The sequence below is a fragment of the Pygoscelis adeliae genome, unplaced genomic scaffold (genome assembly GCF_000699105.1).
Source record: "Pygoscelis adeliae isolate BGI_AS28 unplaced genomic scaffold, ASM69910v1 Scaffold261, whole genome shotgun sequence".
Classification (NCBI taxonomy): Eukaryota; Metazoa; Chordata; class Aves; order Sphenisciformes; family Spheniscidae; genus Pygoscelis; species Pygoscelis adeliae.
The window spans coordinates 801,044-810,869 of NW_008824115.1; the positions used below are offsets into that span (position 1 = coordinate 801,044).

General features: G+C 42.2%; 2 protein-coding genes across 2 annotated transcripts in view; one reads left to right on the forward strand and one right to left on the reverse strand.

Moving 5' to 3' along the window:
• TFB1M (transcription factor B1, mitochondrial) overlaps positions 1-1,794 on the forward strand; it is a 32,952-nt gene extending 31,158 nt beyond the window's left edge. Inside the window, exon 7 of the mRNA XM_009334291.1 lies at positions 1,280-1,794. Within this exon, the coding sequence (XP_009332566.1) occupies positions 1,280-1,541 (262 nt within the window). The 3' untranslated portion in view covers positions 1,542-1,794. The remainder of the gene's footprint in view (positions 1-1,279) is intronic.
• A 266-nt stretch (positions 1,795-2,060) lies between these two features.
• Positions 2,061-9,826, reverse strand: part of TIAM2 (T-cell lymphoma invasion and metastasis 2) — a 96,725-nt gene continuing 88,959 nt past the window's right edge. The window contains exons 19-24 of the mRNA XM_009334292.1: positions 8,489-8,597; positions 6,810-6,868; positions 5,860-5,965; positions 5,016-5,103; positions 4,292-4,446; positions 2,061-3,427 (exon numbers count right to left, since the gene is read on the reverse strand). Coding sequence (XP_009332567.1) covers positions 2,784-3,427; positions 4,292-4,446; positions 5,016-5,103; positions 5,860-5,965; positions 6,810-6,868; positions 8,489-8,597 — 1,161 coding nt within the window. The 3' untranslated portion in view covers positions 2,061-2,783. The remainder of the gene's footprint in view (positions 3,428-4,291; positions 4,447-5,015; positions 5,104-5,859; positions 5,966-6,809; positions 6,869-8,488; positions 8,598-9,826) is intronic.

Genomic DNA, 9,826 nt, shown 5'->3' on the forward strand with positions numbered 1-9,826 from the left:
CAGGTTGCCCAGAGAGGTGGTGGATGCCCCATCCCTGGAAACATTCAAGGTCAGGTTGGCCGGGGCTCTGAGCAACCTGCTTGAGTTGAAGCTGTCCCTGCCCACGGCAGGGGGGTTGGACTAGATGACCTTTAGAGGTCCCTTCCAACCCAAACTATTCTGTGATTCTATTCTATAGTTCTGTGATTTTTGACCAAGGCCTTAAGTAGCAGGTACTTTAAACCAGGTTATTCCCAGAAGTTCCATCCTCCTCTTGTCATGTTAAATCCTTTCTTAACTTTGTATTCTGTCTGCCCACCAAGAGCCAACTATCACTTACTTACAGAAAGCCTTTTGACTAGCTCTCCCAGCCGGCCTGCAAAACACACCCGGGGGTGTGGGGGCGTTACTGTATTAGACGCACAGCATTTTTAGGTCTTCTGTATGTATGACACAGGCAGATCATTTGAAAATTGCGACATGCACATCAACCGTGTGCAGATTTTCTGCCTTCCTGATCCATTGTAGACCGAGAACTACTGCTAATAGGAGCTTCTGCCCTTTCAATAGTTTGCACTTTGTAGTATGCATTTTTGTGAGACGTTAAAAATCACTTGAACTAATACTATTCATTCAAATTTGGGGAATTGGTGAGAGAGAGGTGCTAACACATCTGGCCACAGAGTAAATGAACTGATATGACTATCTCTGAACAGTGACAGAGCTGAAAACAAAATCTAGGATTCCTGGCACTTTCTCCAAGTTCTAAATATTAAGAAGTGAATGATAATTAAATACTCCTTTCCTCCTTCTTGGCTTTTTTTTCTGGCATTAGAATTGCGGTGTTAATGACAAGTGATAACAATATCTTGCCCATTGGAATGAAACACTTAGCCTGAAAGAAAGTCACATGGTTTGGATCTGATCTGTTTTACAGAGTTTAATCTGTTGTTGCTCTCTAAACGTGAGTCTAATTGTAAGAAGGCTCTGTAACTGTATCCATACCCAAGGCTCTTTTTAATGTTAGCAAACGTGAACATATATGCATGTGTTTAATGTACAATGTACGTATATGCTTTCCTATGTTGTCATAATTTGAATTTGCAGAAAAAGGGCCCTTACATGTTTCCATTTGCTTAGATAATGAGATGTATTAAGAGTGCCAGAGCTAAAATAATGACATACTTAATAGTAAACCTATATTAAGTAAATTCCCAGGAGGATCCTGTTACCCTTAGGGGAAACTGAATTGTCTGTCTGAACTGTTTGAATTTGTTTGTCTTCTCCCCACACCTTTTAGGACCTTGTTTCCTGAAAGCGGACGTCTGAAAAGAACAGAACAGCTGATGATGACAGCAGATGTTGATCCAACTCTTCGTCCTTTTCAGCTCTCCATGTCACACTTTAGAAATCTGTGCAATACATACAGAAAAATGTGCGATGAAGACCCAAGCCTTTTTGCGTACAGTTACAGAGAAGAACTAAGGCAAAGGAAGAAGACAAGGAATTTACTTAAAAGTACCAGTCAGCCCGAACAGACTGAAGAGGAAAATCAGCTGTAACAGCTGTAATTGCAGCAGACTAATTAAAAAAAAAATCAGTTTTAACTCCTTGATCTAGAGGTGTTGATTGAGTAAAAGGAGGCTTAAATATTCCTACATCTGTGCAGGTACGGAAGAACTACTTTTGAGAAAGTGGTGGAGAGAGAGGGCTTTCCCATTTTATTCATTCTTTCCATTCAGCTGCAGACAAAAGTGAAAAGACAGTCCAGTTACAAGGTGCCTACAGGTTCTTTTTACTTCAGGGGAACGGCTAGAACACATACCGAGAACAAGGTGTGTTGTGAGACATGTAATTAAGTTGGGATACTTCTGAAATAATTGAGTTTTGTATGAATGAAAGTGCATTATTGAAACGTAAGAAAAAATACTTTTCATACTTCGGCATGTAAGACGGCGTTTGGGGTTTTGTGCTCTTTTTATCCTGGAACATCCTCCTGTGCAGAGTGATTTAAAAAACAAAAGCCAAAACTCTTGTATAAATATACTTACAGGAGGGTAAAGTGCACAGATTGCCTCAGGGTCTGCTAATAGTCTTCTCATTTATGCAGAATCAAAGAATTTGGGATTTAAAGCTCTAACTAGAGAAAAGCAGCATGATAAAAAGTAGAAAACATGGCTAAGTACAATACTTATTTGTCTTTTACTGTACAGGCTGGTAGAGAAAATAAAAAATACAGTCAAATAAAAGATTACAGGCCAAGCTTTGTTTTTGTATTTACACATATGTATAAAGTATAAACAGCATCCTGAAACTTACAAAAATGAAATTCCTGCACTATTGTGCACTAAAGCACATTAAAATAACTTAATTCTGCTTTAAATAAAGCAAAAATGAAAACCAAAAAATAAAATGCCCAAGGTATTGAAAAAGTCATTTTGCAATGCTACTTTCCATTGTAATCCCCTCTGCCACTCACTAGCACCTTTTCCACATTACTTAAAATGCTAACGAGGCCATCCTTCCCCTCCCCTCCCCAAGAACACTACATCGTCCCAGTAGCTGCTTGAAAGGGATGAACTGATTTACAGACCTTGGCCAGCTTAATCTATTTTTGATCCACAATAAATTAAAATAACTTAAGAATCCTTTACAGCTGTTTCTGTGGAAAAAATGTATTAGTGCACAAAATCTGATAGTAGTTTTCCTGCAGCTTCCATGAATTTACTAGTTTTAAAGCAAAATAAGTTTGTTGAATTTTATGTGGACTTCAAATGAGTATTTTAAATATAGTGCTTAGAAAGCTAGGACTTCCCATGCCTCTCCACAGCTTCATAAAAACAGTCCTCATTAACTACAGATGTTAAACTCTGGACGCTAAATTCTCTCTCTAAAATAGAGTTCAGATCCAGGTTTGCAGCATCGGAGTGACTGTCAAGGGACTGGTGACGTTCTTGCATTGCCACTAAAGTTCCTCTGTTACGCTTTGTGCTGTTGACTTTTCTCTTCACTGGGCAGAAATGGCCACGCACCAGCTTTGGATGCTCTCTTGTCTCGAAGCCGTCTCCTTCCTCATTTTCAGCAGCCTGATCCCGTTCGGAGTCAGTACTCGGTTCCTCTGAAATCTTCAGCCGTTGGAACCGTATTTCAATGTCTTTCGTAGGGCTGCCCTTCTTTAGGCTCTGGTAGTCATCGTCGTCATCATCATCGCTGAGAATATCAGATTCTTTGACAAGAACATTAGAAAAGTCGGACGCACAGCTCTGTACGTGTTTATCGGGAGATGAACTTTTGGGCTCCTGTATGCTCTCAGCGGTGTGGCAGCTGCTGCTCTGAGTACTGCTGCTCAGGCTGCACTCATCGGAGTCCTGGAAGGTGCCTTTCCCCGGGTCACCGTTCCACTCGCTACTGGATGAATTCTTCAGTATCTTCAAGGACCTCGTGGAAGCTGTGCAGAGGAAAAAAGCTGGGGTTTTTTTCAGCAAAACATCATCTGGTTATACCGTCTGTCTCAACAGCCCACTTATAATTACAGTGTACATAGTTCATTTGATAATCATCCCAGGTCAGACGTGTCAGCATTCTGACACCGACAGTGCGATCCCGTGTCGGAGCTCTCATTCCACCTACCCCAGGGCTATATGCTTGCCTTCATGTGCAATACATACAAAATCCTCCAAAAACTGTAGTAATGATTTACACACATCCGCAGGAAAGCAAGACTGATTCAGGCACCTCAAGCACTGGAGGGCCAGGTTGCAGGTGGGAGTTGAACTGTCCCAGTTCCTGTGATGGTAAGGGGATTTTACAGACAACTGATCAGATGGAGAACTTGAAATACTAGTAGCTACTCATTTAACCAAAACGTCTGAAGCCTGTTCTTAATTAGGGTATCTGCTGGGATGCAGATTTAGCGCACTGAAAGAAGCAAGACCCCTGCCTTTTGCCAGTTGTTTTAGCTTTAAATGTTATTAGGGCTGAGTTACTAAAGGGAACCCAGAGGGAAGAACGCTAATGCTGTATGCCAAAGGGAGTCTGTTTCTTCCCAGCAAAATTAATTTGGGCCTTATTAAGTCTTCCCTTAAGAGAGCTAATGAAACATCGCAGTGTGGGGGGGATGGCAAGCTTGCTTATCGCCTCTAGCCCTTGTCATGCCCCGAGTTGTGGAGAAACTCTACCACCTCCCCAGCCCGAAAAAGAAATGGGATTTGTGGGTCTGGCACGTGACACTACAGTCATGGTAATAATTGCGAGCCTTCTGCCAGCGCTGGAGTCCAGACTCCGTTTCTCACTTTGACAACGTGTTTCTTACCCAGTTTGGCTGTTGCAGGTACACGGTTCTTGAGTGGGACAAGGCGGTCTTTACATCCTTTTTCCAGCGGTAGCTCACATTTTATGTGACGTCTGAAATTCTCCCGCAAAATAGAACGGATCACCTTCACGATGTTAGTCTTGTTCTCACAGTCACTGCAAGTTTAAGAAAACAGAGAACCTAATTTTCCCCTCTGAAGTAAGACACTGTTGGGATAAGATCTGCCCGCCTCTTTTCTGCCGATGTGCTTTAGTGCAGTGGTTTTTTTCAGTAGCTTGCTTTAGTAGTGGTTTTGCAGCTAAAATGTCTTTATGTGGCGTTAGGCATTTCACACACTTTGTGTTTTGAGATCTTGGTTACTTCCCCTTAGAAAAATGGCCTGAAAGGTAACTTCTGTACCAAGGGATCGCCCCTTAAGTGGTCTTTATCAGAAGGTAATTTCTGCTAACCAGCTGAGAGTCTGATAAAATCAGTTACTTTGCCCATATCGTACTGGAACTTATGATCATACGTCTGTGCAGGTTTCTGATGCTGGATCGCTGTGCCAAATTCACTCCCATTTCAAATTGTTACACTTTATGCAGTTAAACACTGGCGTAGTGCCTGGATTCAAAGAGTGAGAGCTGCATTAGAAGTGCTGATGCAAAGGTCACGCAGGGGAAAATTTTACTTTTTTAATTCCATTAATGTGATTTGTCAAATACAACCTCCATGTAAAGCTTACCTGCTGCACAACTGAAAAATTGTTTCTGGCCTGCCTTCTAGTTCTGACTTCGTGTGAATCAGTTCCCAGATACAGCTGTTCTCTGTTCCTGTGCATGGAAGGAAATGTTATTTTTGTATATACTTCACAAAACCTTCGGCATTAGAAAGACCAGTGTAGCGCTCCTCCACCCCTGAAGACAGCGTTAACATAGCCACGGGTGGATCCACAGAAGATCTCACCTGAGATGGGACCCAAAGGAAGCCCCCTGAACTCCCCTGTTGCAGCAGCCTAGCGCTGCCTTTGGTAAGTTGCTTTCCCCCGTCCTTACTGATTCTCACTGCCTTCCAGCCTGAAAAGGCCTTCTCCCAGGTGCACAAAGCATTTATTTGCTCTGAACACCTAGTGACACTTCACAGAAGATAAAGAACTGGATAGGATCATAAAGATCAACTCAGAGGGAAAATAAAAACACAGCCCTCTACTACCACAAATTACACAGTCAACTCTCCCACCTTTGGAAAAACCCAAGGGTCAGCACGCACAAGCATAAGGGCGTCACCAGGACGTCAACCATGGGAAATCACCTTCCTGTTCATGGTATCTTTTCATTGGGGATTTCCATTCTGTCATTCCTTCACATCATGTTGCATCTTCCTGGACTCACGGAAGAAGCCAACCCACCAAATGAAGAACGTCCGTTAACGTATCAAGCCTGTACCCCCTGAGTGTAGAGACAACAGCAGATACTGTTGTCTCTACACCTGCCTGTTTCCAGAGGCTCCAGAAAGACATATGGAAGAAGCAGTATTACAGAATCCCAGAAAAGCCTTCGGTCCTAAAGTATTCAGTGCAAGGGAGTTACCTGCTGTGTTCCCCAGTCGAACTTGAAGAGCAGATAAAGGAATCAGCCAGCGAAATTTAAATGGATCCAAGTCACCATAATTATGTGCAGCACGAACATTAGTAGGCTGCGAAAAGAAAAACAACAAGGGTATTTCTAAGAAGTAAAAAAAGCAGGTTTTTTTTGTGTTACTCTTAAAAGACCTGCCTCTGAAGAGAAACTAAATTCATTAGACTTTTTCCTTCAGTACCCTAATATGTGCTTGTAAACGTAGTTGACATGGTGATAGACACAACCTTTGGAATTTGTAATTGCTTCAACTTTTAAAAGCACTTCTTTTTAATGGGTAAAAATAATACTTCGCATATAAGTACTACTAGGGAACTAGTTTCCCATGAAGGAACCCGCAGACTGTTGATTAGCAGAATACATTAATCACGTAGCTGCTGCTGCTACTTTTAGAGCCCCTCCATCTGTTATGACAAGCACGGTGCAGTACTTCACCACTGGTACGCGGGAGATACAACTTGCTACTTGACTTCAGCATTCCAGTTTTCTAAATGGGGACAGAGGAGGTTGTGTTTATAACGCCCCCTCTCCTTTCCTGCCAGGGTGGTCAAGGGTCTATACACAGAGGTCTTCAATCTACACGCCACGTTAAGGTAGGCCACTGTAAATGCCATCTGGGAGAATGAATGATTCCTACATGGCAATCTTTCATATTCCACCTGACAGGACTAACGTGGGGCTCACACAGAGCAGATGCTGCTGCTTACTAAATAACAAAAAATATTTACTGCTACACAAATACCGAGCACTTGTTTTAGCTCTGACAGCTAGAATTCCAGTCTAGCGAGGGAAGGTGGCATTTCACCACAGTCACTCCCCCTTCAGCACCGGTATGGTCCACCTCGCACTGCAGTAGGATCCTGTGCATAAACACCCACCACCTCCACTGACACCAGACTTACCATTTTCTTTTTCAGTTTGCAGTTCTCCTTATACACCAGTATTACAGCCCTCTTAAAAACTAAAAAAGAAAGAAAAAAAGGAAAACTGTTAATTACAGGTGTAGTAGTAAATGAAAAGAGTATCTTGGAGAAGCTGATGATTGTAGTCACGGGAATGTAAAGGATAAGCAAACTGATTGAAAAGCACCTGCTCTCTATTAAGATTACAACTGGGTTTTTCATCCTACGCTTGGTTCATGCAACGGCAGTATTTTTTCCTCAGATTTTGTTCTGAATATTTAGGATTAAGCCATTCTGCACCTTTATTCTGAAACTACCAGCAGCCTGTCTCCTGTCAGTCTTCACGTAAACAAATATAGCAGATGTAGGTTAGATGTAAAGGTTCAGATTTTCTTTTTGTAATCGATGGGCATTTTCACGTGGAGTGAAGGGCTTATAGCAAGAGAGGGCTGTGAAAAAGGACACTAAGTCTGTTCTTCCTGCAGTTCAGCATTTGTTCAGTTGGAAACTCAAACGTTCATCTCAATCCCTACTTTTCCATCTGCAGGAATTCTCTGGCTTCCACAACGTGCGACTGGAGTGGCTCACTAACGTTACCTAATCTCAGCCTCCAGGCAGGCAGGGACACGTTCGCTCCCATCTGTAAGGGGGAACAGAAACACAGGGGCGTTGAAGCTGCAGCTGAACTAAGGGATGGCTCTGCAGAGCAGTCCTGGATCCCAAATCAGACTCAAGGGCAGTATAGCTCTATCCCTGCTCATGCATCCATGTTTCCTTCCAGTGGAAGAGGGGAGAGGGGTGATGGTATGCAGGTGAGTCTCATCCCTATGCGAAGCCGGGATGCGGCCATAGCGAGCACAGCATTAACCCCAGAGCTTGGCAGTTTCCTTCAGTTCCACATATTAGGTGCATTTTCTAAGCTGCCTGCATAGGGTCTGAAGTGAGAATAAAAGCTCATCCAAGGAACGCGGGAGGCAGTTCCTGTTTGTTCTTCTGTTAGAAGCATCCTCTCCCCTAATCTGTCATGCTTCCTGGGGAAGGAATGCACGACAGCCCTCAGAAGGAGAAACTTGTCTCTCGTCAACCTGGAGTTGTTCTGCAGGTGTTTATCCAATGACATTTTAAAGAAATATTTTTTACAGAAACGGACAAGTGCCTAAGATGTTTCACTGGAAGACTAATTGCTTAGGTAATTATTAAATGACTAATCGTATATATACTATTAAATAAAACTCTTGTTTGTATGCTCTTATTTCCACATCCATTTTTCAGGTTAAAATAACCTGGATGGGGATCTCGATGGAGTAGCTGTAAAGCAGAAATTAGCCTACATTCACAGGAGTAGAGTAAATCACGATTTTCCTACCAGCCTTCTTTGAAAGCTTGGTTTAGCAGATTGTTCTAAAGAGAATATTGCCTCTTGAAAATCACTGATTTCCACAGTTTACATATAGGCAGGAGAGCAAGCTGAGGTTGGCTCACAGAGCAAACAGTAACAGCAAACAAACGAATGGGAACTTATATTAGGAAATACAACTATGTATTTTTTCAGATGTAAGTCTTCCCTAGATATCACATAGCTACAGGGAAAGGAGATGGTGGCTTTCATCTTGTGAGAAGATTTGATGTGGTAATCTTCAGATTTGAAAGAGCAGAGAGTCATTAAGGAAGACACTTACCAAATACTGTAAGTTCAAGGTCTTTTCTTGCTTTGCCCAGCGATGGGAAAGGATTCAGCCAGGAAACTGTGGAGTGCATCAGAAGTTCTCCCATTGAAAGCTCTGTCACCTGCATTAAATTATAACAGTAGATAAGATAAATAAATAGTATAAATATATACATCAGTGCTGCGATCCACATATGTAAAATGTTAATGAGCACACATCAATAACTTTAAGGATCTATGTTTTCTATATTTACTGTGTGTACAGAGGGAAGGGCAGAGAGATCTGCAGTACGGCAGGAAAAGTGTGAGTAACCCCCTTTTTAAAATAGGTAACAACTATAAAAAGTAATAGCCCCTAAGTCATAGAAGCTGGATAGAAGTTCTTACTATTAATAACTTAGAAGAATATTGAGTTGATCTGATGACCTGTCACTTACATACAGCCAGTTGTGAACTGGCTGATTTATTAGCTGTAAGTATCTTTAATTTCTATAGAGTAATTAGTACTAATGACACTGCCAATGGCAGAATTAATGGAGGTCTTGTACTCTGAGGCTGCTTTCTTCTGTGGGACACAACGTAACACTGTGAAGAATCTCCCAGGCTGTCAAGTTTTGCTTCCCCATAAATGATGGGGAACCAGGTAGCCAAGGGGGGCGGTTTGGCTTTTACTACAAGGAAATAGGACAACTGAGCCGGCATCTCTCATATCTGATCTTCACCTTTACGGATTTGATCTGCTTAGTAATCGTTTGATGTAAATAGCTAAGTTGAGACTCTGCTGCCCCAGTTCTGGGACACACGTGCACACAGTCTAACTAATGGGTTTTGCCCTGACAAATACCCATGGATGCCTCAGCACTGAAAGCGTAGAGAATGAGAATAACAGACCTTAATGTGAAATCCCTCCAACTGCCATTTTCATTTATACGGGTGAAAAAAATCTTAAAAACGTAAGAACTCTATAGGATAAAATCTGAATGCCTTGGGGCATGGATAAGCTCTGCAACATTTGAGGAGGATTCTTCCTACTGAGAATTATGTCTACTCCTGCTTGCAATTCTTGTTAGTCCAGAAGGTGGCTCTGGCAGCTGTCTGAAAATTTTACCGTAACCTACTGACAAAAAGAAACTTGACAGGCAGATATGAAACGGAAGTCATAGAATCACAGAATTGTTTAGGTTGGAAAAGACCTTTAAGATCATCAACCATTGACCTAGCACTGCCAAGTCCACCACTAAACCATGTCCCTAAGCACCACATCTACACATCTTTTAAATACCTCCAGGGATGGTGACTCAACCACTTGCCTGGGCAGCCTGGTCCAATGTTTAACCACTCTTTCAGTAAA